The sequence below is a fragment of the Nicotiana attenuata genome, chromosome 7 (assembly GCF_001879085.1).
Source record: "Nicotiana attenuata strain UT chromosome 7, NIATTr2, whole genome shotgun sequence".
Taxonomy (NCBI): domain Eukaryota; kingdom Viridiplantae; phylum Streptophyta; class Magnoliopsida; order Solanales; family Solanaceae; genus Nicotiana; species Nicotiana attenuata.
In genome coordinates, this window is record NC_031995.1 from 47,443,235 (window position 1) to 47,459,408 (window position 16,174).

A 16,174-nucleotide genomic window follows, 5' to 3' on the forward strand; every position below is an offset into this window, starting at 1 on the left:
CTCTCAAGCTACGCTAGCTAGATTCGCATTACAGTTCACTTAGATTGTTTGCATTATTTACACACTTAAAACAATAAAGCATCCTTAAGTTAGAGTCCGAACGTAAGCCAAACTATACAATTTAGCCTATTATCAACACCCCACACTTAAATCATTGCTAGTCCTCGAGCAATCCACCACACTCTATCAAAATTCCTTCCCTAAGCTTTTCCCTTAACGACTCACACCATGAACATTTTACAAAAGTTGCACCTAGTAGTGAGCAAACTTTACCTCAAGAATCAAATCTTTCGTACCATGCAACATTCGCACTTACTCAAACCACTCTATACAAGAGTCAAGACTTACCTTTCCTTTGTGAATCACATGCCCTCACATCACACAAGAGAGTAGTTCCACATACAATGATATTTAGGACAATTAGGAACTAAGATAGACAAAAGTCGCTCGCTCTCAAAAAAAATATTCACATGCCACAAAGATGCACCATAGGCTTGCCCGTAGTGTAGTACTCTACTAATCGAGCCCCACTCAGTCTAAGATCAGTAGGACTTTACTTGGTTGTAATGTAGGCTAAGGGACGGGTAGGATATATTTAGATATAGTGACTAACCTCCCTAAGCACTTTTAATACAATTACATTAAACTTCAAGATCATAGTTGTGTCAGCCAAACACTCCACCACATTTATTTAAAACATCCCCATCCAATAGGTGCAATTTGTACAAGCTACCACTTATCAATCACTATAATTTTTTTTTTCGTGGTGCTTCTTCTTTTACGCTTCAACATTCTGCACCTTCTCTCTATTTCAATGGTTCCACTCAAAAACCAAACCACCACCCCACACTTTTGCTTTTGCATATTTTCAATACCATTCTAGTGCTTAGTGAGAGGAAAAAGGGTTCAAACAGTAGGCTATTCAAACAATTGGGTAAGGTTCGCAATGTGGTTGCCAAAGAAACAGGCTTATAGGCTCAGCGGGGTTAACTAAGATGTAATGCATTCATGTGGGTTTACTTTATATGTCTGTCTCAACAAAGAAATGTCTATATCACTTCTAAAACTGAATGAAACTACTATTTCGTTTTGCAAACACACAGGGCAAGTTCTCGGCATCAAATGTGAAGCATGGAATACAGTAAAACTCACACACACATGGCACATGAATCACTCCGGATTAGTTTATCAAGACATTCTCTTTTGAGAGTTCAAGTTAGATACAAACATACAATTTTAAGGCACTTAAACAAGATTCAACCCTTGAAGCTAAGCGTTACACTCTAGTGTCTATCGTGTTCGGGTGTAGAAGCGCTAAGGGTTTTTCCTTCGATTTTAGCTCGTAGCCCATTAATCCTAACCTAAAACTAAAAAAAACAAAAACAAAAACTACCTATACCCGGTTCAAGCTAAACCCTTGGAAAAGAACCGTGGCCCAAAGAAAAACCAAGGGGGAGTTACTACACTACCTAAAAATAAAATAAAAAATCTTTTTGGTATTTTCTCTAGACTAACTTCCCTCAAGAAAATTGTCTAAAGGATCCGTCATCAGGAAGAGTCTCCATATTCCATTTTTTTTTCTTTTCGACTTAGTCCCTCAAGAACCCCGCCGAAAGAGATCTGTCATTGGGACAAGTCACTTACTATTTTCACTTACCTAATGAACTATTATTCTAACACCAAAACAATCAAAGCAAGACAAAACAACCAAAGCAAACAGTTAATTGTTACAATTACAAACATACAATGAAGTATCCCCCACCTCATACTTAAAATGAGGACATGTCCTCATGGCCAAGTAAATCAGAATAAAGAAAAGGGAACTTCCCTGACAGCTCAATCCTGATCGAAGACAGAGCCGGCGTCTACATTGCACGCCCGACCCAATGCACGGAGCCAACCCATGATCCTTTTTTCTGATTTCTTCTGTTGGGTTGCCATTTCATCAACACGAGTTCCCAGGTCAGTCACCGAGGTTCGTATTCCAGCTATATCTTGCTCTATGCGGTCTAACCGCTGTCCCCGACTGGCCCTAGACGGGCCTGTAACATCCTCAGCCTGTGGTTGTGCTAGCTGCTCATCACCTATAATCTCCACATCATCGGCTACCTGGTGTGGTTCCTCCTCCTCCGCGTCTTCACCATCATTAGAATCTTGTCCAATCAACTCCTCAGCTACTACCACTTCCGTGCCTGTGGTGACCCTCTCAGTCGTGAAAGGATGTACCAAAGGAACTCGGCCATCTATAGCAAGGTTACTCGACATATTTGCCTGAAGACATAACCGGGTGACAGGGGACGGGTAGTATAAACCATATCGTTGAACCCGGACTCGCTAGAACATTTCATCATGTATTACTCTGGCCACGTCGAACGGAGCATTATTCATGAAATACCAAATTAAGCACCCTCGCAGGATGTTCACTTCGGACAGGTTCTTGGAGAGTAGGAGTCGGCTATTTATGAAGTATAACCAGCATTTGGCCTCAAACTTGAGGGCCGAGGAGTGGAACTTGTTCCCATATTTGTACCATTACAGGGTGGCTCCCGGTTGACAGATGGTGTTGGTGAATGTGGACCAGGGAGTATTCCTTCCACTATACAATTGGTACGCATCCACGTACCCCTTAGTTGGTGGAGGAAGCCTGTACAGAGTCCGGATATTTTCCAAAGAGGCATCTACCGGTCTCTTGCGCACTGTAACAGTATAGTCCTCATGTTCCGGCAGGTTCGCATAGAATTCCCTAACAAGCATGACATTTGCAGTAATAGGCTTCTAAAAAAATATGTCCAGTTGTCGCCGCCTCAGCTCGAAGGGTATATTGGGGCAGGTTATCCCTAGTGCGTTGGGATCCATGGCTTGTTCCGGCACAATGGTTTTGGCCTCTTTTTTATTGAACCTGTCCTGGGCCTTGGCAGACACGAACTTTTGACTGTTGAAAGGCCTGGAATCGACCGACTTCTGAGGCCGTCCCCCAGTGTTGGCTTTAGCCGGGCGGCTGGAGGAGGTGCCTGTTGCATGGCGTTTGCGGGGAGGCATGGTACCTACAAATAGTCCAACGTCAGTTCTATTCAATCGGGTGACCCAACCGTGGCTACTCAGACTTCACAACTGAATTGGTCACAAAACTTCCTCCAAAGAGGAATTTTAACAAACACATGGTGGACAATGGCTAATTTTAAGCCCAAACCGTCCCTTCAACACAAGGAGCACCACCACAGTAACCCAATATACACACATCACCCCCACAATTTGTATGTTGAAAGTTTTCAGCCCTACCTAACTACTAACAAATGTTTCCACCCTAAAATAAGACTACATTCTACTATACAAAGCAAAAAGAAGGAAAAGAAACTAAAAACGAAATTAGCTAATTAAAAACAAAATCAAAGGGAGAAATACATACCAGTAGAGGGGATGAGAGCGAAAGCATAATGAGTGAGGAAAAGAAATATGGAGGGTCTTCGTGAGGGGGAGGGAAGGTGGTGCTGCATAGTGCTGGGTATGGATGAGAGGAAGTTGAGGAATATGTGAGGATGAAGAAGGGAGGGTTTAATTGGGGTGGTAGTGTGATAGGAGAAGGAGAGTTGGGGAAATAAAAGGGGTGGGGCGGTTGGGTAGGGTTTTGAGTTAAAAAGGGGTAATGTAAAAAAAATTAAAAAAAGAAAATCAATAAATAAAATACAAAAAGTCGGGACTTACCTGGACTAGCACAGCCTTAGCGCGGGCGCGCTAGTGTAAGAAGGCAAGGGCAGTGAATAACCCAACTAGCGCGAGCTAAGCACTGGCTTAGCGCGGCCGCGCTAGTTGAAGCAACTTTGGGGCAGTGAATAACTGACTACCGCGGCCTTAGCGCTGGTGTAGCGCGGGCGCGCTAATCCAGGGGTTCCCAGTTTTGTTTTTGTTGTTTTTTTTATATATGAAGTTACATAACACACTAACAACACACTCGTGGGTTGCCTCCCACGCAGCGCCTGATTTAACGTCGCGGCACGATGCAAGCATTTGATCATCACTCCTCATTCGCGTACTGGGGCTCTTCAAATTGATTACCACTCTATCCCCTTTTTCTTCAGCCATTCCAAGGTAATGTTTCAACCTTTGCCCATTTACTGTGAACTTGTTTGTCCCATCTTCTGATTCAATCTCTACAGCTCCACTTAAGAACATTTGCACCACTCTGAAGGGTCCTGAACATCGGAACTTTAGCTTACCAGGAAACAATCTCAACCTTGAATTGTACAATAAGACCTTGTTACCGAGTTTGAAATTTCTGTCCACAATGTTCTTGTCATGTAGCCTCTTCATTCTTTCCTTGTAGAGCCTCATGCTTTCAAAGGCGTGATATCTGAATTCCTCCAACTCATGCAACTCTGTCAGCCGATTTTCTCCAACCGCATCAGGGTCCATGTTCAATTGCTTTAGTGCACACCAAGCTCGATGTTCTAGCTCCACAGGCAGGTGACAGGCCTTCCCAAATACCAACTTGTACGGTGACATACCGATTGGTGTTTTGAATGTAATCCTATAGGCCCAGAGTGCATCATCAAGCTTTTTCGCCCAATCAGTTCTTGTGGCATTCACAGTCTTGGTTAGCACACTCTTTATCTCTCTGTTGGACACTTCAACCTACCCACTAGTTTGCGGATGATAATGGGTAGCCTCCTTGTGGCGCACATCATACTTTGCAAGCAATTTCTCGAAGGCTCTATTATAGAAGTGAGTGCCTCCGCCACTGATGATCGCTCTTGGTGTCCCAAATCGGGTGAATATGTTCTTTTTCAAAAATCCCACCACCACTCTTGCATCATTAGTGGGCAACGCTGCAGCTTCTACCCATTTGGACACATAATCCACAGCAACAAGTATGTACTTATTGCCAAAAGAGCTGACGAAGGGACCCATGAAGTCAATCCTCCAAACATCAAACACCTCCACCTCTTGAATCGGGTTCATGGGCATCTCGTGGCGACAGGAAATGTTCCCGGTCCACTGACACTCATTGCAGCCCTTCACCCATAGGTGCGCATCTTTAAACACTGTTTTCCAAAAGAATCCGGCCTCTAGCACTTTCGCAGCTGTCCTGATCCCTCCAAAATGTCCTCCATATGCTGACGCGTGACAAGCCTGCAAAACAGAAGATTGTTCTATCTCGGGGACACACCTCCAGATCATATTATCAACACATATTCTAAACAGATAAGGCTCGTCCCAATAATACTTGCGGCAATCACGATAAAACTTTTTCTTTTGTACAGATGAGAGGTCATAGGGAACTATACCGCAGGCCAGGTAATTTGCAAAGTCTGCATACCATGGTGCTTCCTCAAGACTAGTAGCGAGCAGCTGCTCGTCTGGAAAGGTTTCCAGAATCTCTTCGACCTCGACTGATTTTTCAGCTCCTTCAAGTCGTGATAGATGATCAGCGACTTGATTTTCTGTGCCCTTACGGTCACGAATTTCGAGGTCAAATTATTGCAATAGCAGCACCCAACGAATCAGGCGCGGCTTAGACTCCTTCTTCTCAATCAAGTACCTGAGAGCTGCATGATTAGTGTATACAATTACCTTAGAGCCAATCAGGTATGATTTGAATTTATGGAAGGCAAACACCACAGCCAACATCTCCTTCTCCGTCACAGTATAGTTCAGCTGTGCACCGCTCAGCGTTCTGCTTGCGTAGTAAATCGGGTGCATCAGCTTATCCTTTCGCTGCCCCAAGACTGCTCCTATGGCATAGTCACTTGCGTCACACATGAGCTCAAATGGTTGCTCCCAGTTGGGTGCAAAAATGATGGGTGCAGTCACCAATCTCTTCTTCAGCTCCTCAAATGCCAACCTGCAATCATTAGAAAACACAAAAGGCTGATCCTTTTCAAGGAGTTTGCATAATGGGTTAGCAATTTTGGAGAAATCTTTTATGAATCGCTTGTAGAACCCGGCGTGCCCAAGGAAACTTCTCACCGCCTTGACTGAAGTGGGCGGTGGTAGCTTTTCAATCACGTCAACCTTAGCATGGTCGACCTCAATTCCTTTACTGGACACTCGATGCCCCAGGACTATCCCTTCCTGTACCATAAAATGGCACTTCTCCCAATTCAGCACTAAATTTGTCTCCACACATCTTTTGAGCACTCTTCTTAAGTTGTGAAGACAGTCTTCGAATGAATCCCCTACCACGGAGAAATCATCCATAAAGACCTCCATAATATCCTCCACCATGTCTGTGAAAATGGCTAACATGCACCGTTGAAATGTCGCCGGTGCATTGCAAAGCCCAAAAGGCATTCTCCGAAAGGCGAAGATGCCATACGGACAAGTGAAGGATGTTTTCTCTCTATCTTTGGGGGCTATTGATATCTGATTGTACCCCGAATATCCATCCAAGAAACAGAAGTGTGATCGCCCGGCTAGCCTGTCCAATATTTGGTCAATGAAAGGCAAGGGGAAGTGGTCCTTCCGGGTGGCTGTGTTCAATTTTCGGTAATCCATGCAAATCCGCCATCCCGTAACTGTACGAGTTGAGATCAACTCATTGTTCTCATTTTGCACAACAGTCATTCCCCCCTTTTTCAGCACACATTGGATAGGGCTGACCCAATTGCTATCAGAGATGGGGAAGATGATTCCCGCATCTAACCATTTGATCACTTCCTTCTTCACTACCTCTTTCATGTTCGGGTTCAGCCTTCGTTGATGTTCTCTGAAAGGTTTGTGCCCTTCTTCCAAGAGAATCTTATGCATACAGAAGGCTGGGCTGATACCCTTTATGTCTGCCATGGTCCAGCCAATGGCAGTCTTACTTTCCTGCAGTACATGTAAGAGATGTTCTACCTGCACATCTAGCAAACCGGATGATATAATAACATGCAAAGTAGAATCAGGGCCTAAGAAAACGTACCTCAGGTGAGCTGCGAGTGGCTTCAGCTCCAGCTTGGGTGGTTCCTCTACTGATGGCTTTGCTGGAAGTGTAGCCCTTTTTTCTAACTCAAGGGACTCCAACTGAGGTTCCCTTTTCCAGAATCCTTGGCCTTCAAGTGCCATGACCCACTCAGCTAACCCTTCACCATCCATCTCTTCTAAATTTGTCATACATGCCTCTAATGGATCTTTAGCAGTCAGGGTCACATCATCTTCTTGCAGGATCACATCCACTTCCTCCACTAGAGAGCAATTAGCATATTCACTGGGTCTCCTCATAGATTGCTGAACATTGAATATGACTTCTTCATCATTCAGTCTCATTTTTAATTCCCCGGTCTCACAATCGATCAGTGCTCTCCCAGTGGCCAAAAATGGCCTACCTAAATTGATAGGTATCTCCTCATCTACCTGACAATACAGAATAACAAAGTCTGCAGGGAACACGAACTTCCCCACTTGCACCAACACATCATCAAGAATCCCAGTTGGCCTTTTCACCGTGCGGTCAGCCAGCTGCAACAGCATCGAAGTCGGTCTAGCTCTGCCAATGCCCAGTTTGGTGTATACAGCCAGAGGCATCAAATTTATGCTGGCTCCCAAATCACATAATGCCTTTGCAAAGGCATAACTCCCAATTGTGCATGGAATAGTGAAGCTACCTGGATCAGACATCTTTTGAGCCATCGGTCTTGTCACTACTGCGTTGCAGGTCTGTGTCAGAGTCACTGTGGAAAGGTCCAGAAAATCAAACTTCCGTGACATTAGGTCCTTCATCATCTTTGCATAACCGGGCATCTCCCTCAAGGCATCCATCAAAGGAATGTTCAACTGAATTTGACGCAGTATCTCCATGAATTTCTTGTATTGATCTTCTTTCTTTTGTTTTACCAGTCTCTGAGGGAAGGGTGCAGTATTACCCTTTGTGCACTGCTTATTGGCTTCTCTCTGTTGGAGTTTTGTGGCACAAGAGGTGCCACCTGTTCTGCAGCTTGCTCATTCATCTTATCCTTACCTTTTTCATCATGACTCTGTTCAACCACCACTTCAGTAAGTTCTGTTGTTTCATCTACCTCTAATGGAACTGGAGTGGCTGGCGTACTCTCCTTGCTGACTTGTATAATTTCCTGCTCTCTGTCTAAATCTCTCCCATTCCGGAGACTTACTGCCATCAGCTGATTCGGGTTTTACTCCTTGGGGTTGATGTTTGTGTCCGCAGGCAAGGTTCCCTGAAGGCGGTTGTTTAAAGCCATAGACAGTTGTCCCAGCTGTTTCAATGTTCTTTATAGCTGAATCATGCACTGCCAACTTTTCCTGCATTTTACCATTTGTCCCAATGAGTTGCTGAAGCATACCCCTGATTTCCACCATGTTGTTATCTTGCTGCTGGGGAGGTGGTTGATATGTTAATTGTTGCTGATTTTGCTGTGGATAGCCCTGTTGTTTCAGATATGGTACTGACACCATTTGGCCTTGAGGTTGCATACCCCCAGGTTGTTGCATGTTTGGTCTGTATTGCTAATTTTGTGCCGGTCTCCACTGCTATCCTCCTTGTCTCTGACCCCCAAAGTTGTTGACATAGTTCATATCTTCTCTTGCCCCTTGATTTTCACCTTCTCCACTCCATGAACACACATAAGACTGATTAATACAAGGTATACATAGTCCTCCATTTGTTGTGTCAACAATGTGCACCTGTTTTGTACCCATCTCATCAATCTTCTTTGTCAATATGCTCATCTGAGTCATGAGTGTGGCCATGTTCTCTGTATGTGAATTATTTGGGTCAAGAGGAACTGAATGCACTATGGGTGCCAGTGTTGTGCCTCTAGTCATCCACCCCGAATTCTGTGACATCTTGTCAAGAAGGACTTTGCACTCGGTGAATGTCTTACTCAAAGATGCACCTCCAGCTGAAGCATCCACATTTGCTTTTAGATTGTCAGCTAACCCCATGTAGAACCTCTGGCCGAGCATCTGGTCTGGAATGCCATGGTGAGGACACTTCACTAGCATCCCTTTAAATCTTTCCCAAGTTTCTTGCAAGGTCTCAGTCGGCTGCTGCTTGTACTGCAATATTTTTATCAATCTGTCTTGCAGTCTTGTTGGGCAGGTAGAACTTATTCAGGAACTGCTTGACTAATTCCTCCCAGGTGACAATGGAATTGATAGGGAGCAAATTTAGCCAAGTCTGAGCTTCCCCATTCACAGAGAACGGGAACAGTAACAGCTTGATAGCTTTCGGGGTCACATTTGGCTGCCTTTGGGTCACACAGATTGACAGAAAATTATTCAAGTGTTGCTGAGGGTCTTCAATGTGTGATCCGGAGAACAATCCTTTATTCTGCAGAAGATGCAACATATTATTGGTTATCTGGAAGGTCTCTGCTTGAATTAAGGGCACAGCTATGGCAGTAGCCAGGTTATCAGTTATGGGTTGTGCCCAATCATAAAATTCAGCTTCTGGCACAAGAGGTTCCACTACTCTGACGTTAGGGATCACTGGCGGATCCCCGACGTTTCCGTTGACGTTTTCTGCGTCTCCCATGTCAAATTCGAGCTGGTGTGGTTGTTGTGATTGTTGGATTCTCTTGTTGTCACGGTTCAATGCCTTGAATGTTTTCTCGTGGTCTGAGAGTCCTTCTAGCAGTTCTCCAGTCCTCGAAGAATTTCTAGGCATACACCTGAATTCCACAAGAGTTCAAACGTGAGAATTTCAATGAAAAGATTGGGTATAGAGAAAACTGACTACACTAATCCAACCTTTAAACCCTCGGTTATGACTCTCGCCTATACTCCGGGAGTGATGTTGTTCAAACAACTACCTAAATATGTACTCTCTCTCAAGCAGATACATAATAAATAAGAACGGCTAATTGAGGATCCTTTCAATTAACCAAAATCAAAACGTAGTTGAACAAATAGAGATTAACAACCAACTCAAAACTATATTAATATAACAACCAATTCATCCCCAACGGGTTTCACCCAAAACCTTAGATTAAAAGATTTAGCTACTCATAACAATGATGAAAACTACAAAAGAATCATAGTCATTGATAAAAGAACAAATTAGGGAGAAAAGAATTGTTTCCCAAGTTGCCTCCTTGCCTCTCTTGTCTTGTTCTCAAACCTCCAAAAACTCTCTTCTTCTCTTGGACGCGTTAAACCTTTTATAGTTTATGTGGTTTTTTTGCTTTGGACTTCCGAATTTGCCCTTTCAAATACTTTTCCCACACCTGGACTAGCGCGGGCGCGCTAAGGCCGCGCTAAGGCCCGCGCTAAGGCCCGCGCTAGTGGGGTTATATTCTGCTTCTGATGACTGGACTAGCGCGGGCGTGCTAAGGCCGCGCTAATGCCCGCACTAGTGGGGTTTCCCACTGCCAAGCCGAGCTTCATTCCCTTATTTCGTCCACTAATTCCAATTTTTGCCCGGATCACCATCATAAGTCTTCATTTGAGTAGTGCACTCCTGTGAAACACAAAAGTCACCATTAGAGCCAATTTTTTGCGTTATTTACACACTTAAAACAATAAAGCATCCTTAAGTTAGAGTCCGAACGTAAGCAAACTATACAATTTAGCCTATGATCATATATAAAGGGTAATTTTTTTAAACGGATTAATAAAGTAATAGTGCTGCGGAATGAAAGTAACTGTATTCTGACCTCCGATCCATAATAAATGATTTTTGATCTCTTTATTTTGGTTCAAAATACGTGTCCTTTTATATAATAAAAAAGAATTAATTTTATTTTCTCAAAACTTACCCTTATTTAATGTATAAAGTTAACAATATGCAAATTTTAATTAAGGGTAATTCAGTTAAATATATTTTTCTTTAGGAGTTAGTATTTTCTTAAGGGGTATATCAAAGGTAAAAAAAGTCACTTATTATGGATCGGAGGGAATAATATTTAGCACTCAAATTGGTGAAAACAATTTATTTTTTTTCATTTATAAAAGAAGTTTGGATTTCTGAACATACCCGTTGAGTTAATAAGCTACTAATCTTCTCGTTTATCTCTCTACTCTCTACCCTTAATCTTATGAGTGATCCAATCATTCAAGAAGTTTTATCTGTAACTAAGTGAATCCGAACCTTGTTATTTAGGCTATATTATCCTTAAATTTGAGACTATTCATTTTCCCTTGAGGAGACAAAGGAAATATAGCTTTCTCCTCTTCAACGTAATTAAATAAAAACATGATTGTTGAATACCTCCGGCTTTGAATAATTTTAGTGAATTTGATGCACATCACTACATGTTTTTATTGCATGTCGTAATCTTTAAATAAAATTAAGAACATTTAGTGGTGGCAAAATGGATTTTTAAAAAAAATAGTTATTCATCCGTATTATCCACTGAAAATGGGTTAGATAATAAACTTTTTTTAAAACGGTCAAAATATGAATAAGAGCCATATTATCCACTTAGAAAATGGATATCCAATGGATTACTAATGGACTTAGCTTTTACATTCGTAAAGACTCAAATTGGGGGTTCCTCAAGCTTGGAAGACTAGAAATTTTTCCAAAAATGAATATTCAAAAAGTCATGGGAACCTATTTTCTATCTGCATTAAATATAAGTCGGAATAAGTAATTTATCCGATTTTACATTACCCGTCTTTGGCCCGCCCGTTTGTCACCCCTAAGAACCTTCGTTGAATGAGCAACTGAATTTCAGCAATCTTTTGGCTTTATCTTTTGTTGCTATTAGTTAAATTGCCACACTGAATGAACTTGACTCGTTATCTTTTGCACTTTGTTGATCGTGTTATCTTTATTTTCATCACCACATTAACAGGCCCTCTCTTTTTCTCTATAATACGATTAATTGTTTAAAACAAAGATTAGGCTGGTCTAAGGTCATTTTTAAATGTCAAATCATTGTCTCCTAATTGCAACTTTGCTGTCATTATCTTTCCTTGATTTCGGGGCTTAGTTGACTAAAAAATAACAGAAATAAATGTGTCTAAATGTGGAGTGTGGCATCTTCCATATAGTTTATTAAACTCTTAATCTTTACCTGAAAACTAGGGGCCAAAAACTAACCGGGTAATAGTTTATTTTGATGATGATGAATCAATTTATTAAACTCGTAATCTTTACTTAGAAACCTACCTGGTAATATTTTGTCTTGATGATGATGAGTCAATGTTTGTGTGCCACAAAAAGAAAAGAAAAAAGAGGCCCATTAAGATAATAGCTTAAGACCTTTGAAGAGAGGCCACATTAAACCAAGTGCTACTTAATGATTATGGACTCCTTTTGATCAAAGTTGCTAAATACAAATCTTACAGGGAAGCTAAAAGCAAAAGTTCGTCCAATCCAATGCGGTCAAATATTCTTTCAAAAATTATCTTTCTTACTCTTTTTGATAATTATTACTATCACTCAACCATATTTTTATTTGAAGAATCAAACTGCTCTTTTTTTAATTTAGTTTCGTAACCTCAATGTTACCTGATGGTAGGCTAGAAACATAGATTTGGTCTTCATTTCACCTATTATTGACTACATTTCAACCGTATTTGTGCTTAAATGTGAAGATTTTGTATTATGACGTAGTTTATGTGTTTAGAACTTGAACCCGGGCTAAAATAGAGTACGGAGCTTCGAAATCTTGTAGAAGCCCAATTAAATCATCCAGGATCAAGTCCGAAGTTCGGGAACCGACATACGAAAGTTGAAAGAAAACGAATGTCGGAGAATTAATGAGGTGGGGAGGGGGCATCACATAGGGAGACACATTAGTGCAAATTTTAATCAGAGTCAAAAGATCAGAGAGTAACCAGTTGGAGATAGTCTACTAGTGCAACGCACACTACATCGTATGATGTGAGAGTAATCAATTGGAGATAGTCTACTAGTGCGACACACAGTGCAATGTATGATGTAACGCAACAATTTATTTTGACGGCCAGAATTTTCACTTCGGTGGGGGAATTTTTGACCTACGGAGGGTTGAGAGAGCATAGAGGCTTCAAGACACAAGAATTCATCATCCTTCCGCCGGTTCAATATACGAGTTTGAATTGTAATATTACATTAATGTTTTCTTATTCACTAAGTTTATTTGTGGTATCCCTTAGGGGATGGCCCAGTTTGTTTGGAGGGCGGTCATCCATACAGATGACCTGTGATCAATCCCCCCTCAATGCCTTCTAGGTCGAACCTGTCGCATAGTGTCTACTGTGCGGTTTACATCCTCTGTGTAGTTTGCAGGCTATTACACAATGTGGGGTTTACCCATTGCGCACAGAGCGCTCACCCAAAAGGCAGAGGCCGTAGTTACTGCGGGTTTTCCTGGGGTTTCAAAAAAACACTTTATTTGTGGTGATTTCTCCCACTGTTATTGAGTAGTTTTCCCTTAAGAGTTTTGACAAACATGGTATATTAATTTCTGTTTAGAGATTCGAATATTATTATTTGCTTGAATTAATTAATGGAGTTTTGATTATGTTGTAGAATTACTCATTATCTTTCTTAATCGAAAGAGAAGTAACTTATTAAATATATTTGCATCGTATGCTAGTTTCAATTCGTGATTCTTCTAAAAAAAATCGCAAGAGCTTTAATTTTGAATTGTTAGTTGAACTAGAATATAGAAGAACATTCGTGAGAAGAATTGAACTGAAATATTAGCCAATACTATTTTTGTCCTGAAATTTTAAACTAAAAATCTCAACTTCAGAATAATTCAAAATATTTATCCTAAAAAGTTAGAACTAAAAACTAAAATCAGGATGCACTAGCTAATTCCTAAATAGCAACCTTTAAAGTGGCTGCCTGGTGTCATTTCTACAATCCTGCTGTGTATTGAAACCCTTTTACTTACGAAATAGACTGGACAAGTTGCCCCCTAAAGCCCAAGTTATCATACCACTTCTAGTCTAGCCAAGAGAAGAGCACAACTTTGATTGTGAAGCACCGAACAAGATCAGCTGTATCAAGCAACTAAACTTCTGGATTACTAAATTAAACACATGCTGGACCATGGCTTTCAACACAAAAGTAATAAATGATTATTTATTTGAATTAGTCTTAGCTTTTAACTGCATTTCTGTCTTACAAAATTACCGAACAAAATAATGAGCTAGAGGTGTCTTATTACCTAACCGCCATCAGAGTAAAGTTTATACTGATAGAAACCAGAAATTGAAATGAAGACTTTTTCCTGGAGAACCTCATTTTTCCTTCGCTTTCATATACAAATCTATCTCCATGAATTTTACAACTTATATTCTACTAAAAACCCGGAAAGACTCTCTACCTTCTCAAGGTAGGAGGGAAATGTCTGCATATACACTACCCTAAACCTCATTGGTGGGATTACACTGGGTTTGTTGTTGTTGTTAGCTTCTACTAAAAACCTTGTGAAGTGTATTTATACTTCAGCTACTTTTTTCCAATTTTCTCCACTTCGACAAACTTCAAGAACAATACAGGATATATAAATTGTTGTCATAGAATACAATTGAGTAGTAAACACGCGGCACAAATCCGATGAGGCTTCAAGGAGAAACTGAACTTAACTTGTCAAAATTGTCCACCATCGCTTACAATATAGGTCTACAACTATAGAATGTATACTATTGAACAGTCGTATAGAAAGATATAAAGCGTAAAATCTGCAGAAATTTTACACATGCTAAAGCATTTCACCTGCCAAAGCATTTCATCACTGAAGAAATCATAGAAGATGAGAGAAATTTCAAGCCAGCAGAGCCACCGGGAAAGTAAGAAACTGCATAATATGCTAATGCCAGAACCTAAAATGACAGGAAACTGTCAACGTCAAGATTCAATTAACGATAATTGCTTTTATGTTAGTTGAAAACTGGAAATCTGAGAGAGGAATAAATTATCATGACAACAAATAACTGCAAAAAGGTGAAAAAAGAAAAGAACTGACTAAACGGAAATAGTAACACTGAAAATGTAAATACCTGAAGCACAGAAAAGAGCACTGAAAGGATATAGCTATGGAGTGCCATGGAAACATAGAGTGTGCCCACCATGCTGCCTATGAATCCTACTGTAAAAGGAAGCCTCTGGTACAGATGACGGGGAAGAGAAAAGATCAGAGGACAATAACCCATAGACAGAAAGCAACACGGACCAGCAGTAAGGGGAAAAAGAAAATACCTCCATTGAGAACATATGAGCAAACTGATTCTTTGGACCCCTAAGTGCAAAGAACGACCCAATAATAAAGGAACATCCAAGAGCAAAGCAAATGGCAAATTTCTGGGGCACCAATACTATCACTGGGAGGAACAAAGTAAATGCCATGAAAATGAAGAAGACTCCAGTCGCCATGAATAGGCCAAAATACATGAGGGCTTTTCCAGAAGGTATGTTGCTAGTGGCAGACTGAAAATTCCCTGGAATGTCTCTCACTCCTTTGGAAACCCTGAATAAGGATCCACAAACCACTATTCTAAGCAAAACATTACTCAAATAACTCAAAATGTCAATGCATTCAAAAAAGCAGGGAAGAAATACAAGAGTCATATGGCATTTCACTATAAAGCTTCTCTCCAGTCCATGATTTCGTTTGTCTGAAATAAGTAAAACTATAACAAATGCTAAATATGGTATCACAATACAAAATTAATGAAGAAACAAGATTGGAATTCTACCAAGCAACCATAACACACTCGTTCAAATAAAGACATAACATTGGCACAAAGTATGAATTATAGAAGAAATGGCTTTCACAGAAACCAGTCCATGACAAGAAGACTCCAAGCTTTAATGGAAGAGGATCATTTCTTCTGTGATAAGTTCCAACCAGCTAACTACAATTTTATGCGATTCCAATACCTCATGTGTCATTGTACTTACTTACAGAAGAATTAAGTTTCACAATATTGATAACAGATATGATAAATAGACACGACCAAAGACTCCAAGCTGCACTGAAAGAGAATTCTTTCTCCTAAGTACTAGCCAGCTAACTGCAGACCTCTGTTGTTTCGAGGACTCTTATTGTTATCTCACTCTTGCCTTTCATTATGCAATTTAAAGTGAAACCAGATACTCTGCTATCTACAAATCAAGCCCTCTGTTTCATAAAGTTCTTTTGTTTCTAAAAATCGGATTGTCTCATAAAGTTCATAACATGCACAGATTTATGATCTCCCAGAATAATGGCTCGTCAACATGAAATATCAATCACATTAAAGTTCTTTTCTCTTTTTCTTTTGGGGTGTGGGGGTGGTTTGGGGGGGGGGGTAGGGG

General features: G+C 40.9%; 1 protein-coding gene across 1 annotated transcript in view; it reads right to left on the bottom strand.

Annotated features, from left to right (window-relative positions):
* The window catches only part of LOC109229043 (protein transport protein SFT2-like), a 3,806-nt gene continuing 1,982 nt past the window's right edge, over window positions 14,351-16,174 (bottom strand). Inside the window, exons 2-4 of the mRNA XM_019394349.1 lie at window positions 15,077-15,344; window positions 14,878-14,982; window positions 14,351-14,700 (exon numbers count right to left, since the gene is read on the bottom strand). Coding sequence (XP_019249894.1) covers window positions 14,590-14,700; window positions 14,878-14,982; window positions 15,077-15,344 — 484 coding nt within the window. The 3' untranslated portion in view covers window positions 14,351-14,589. The remainder of the gene's footprint in view (window positions 14,701-14,877; window positions 14,983-15,076; window positions 15,345-16,174) is intronic.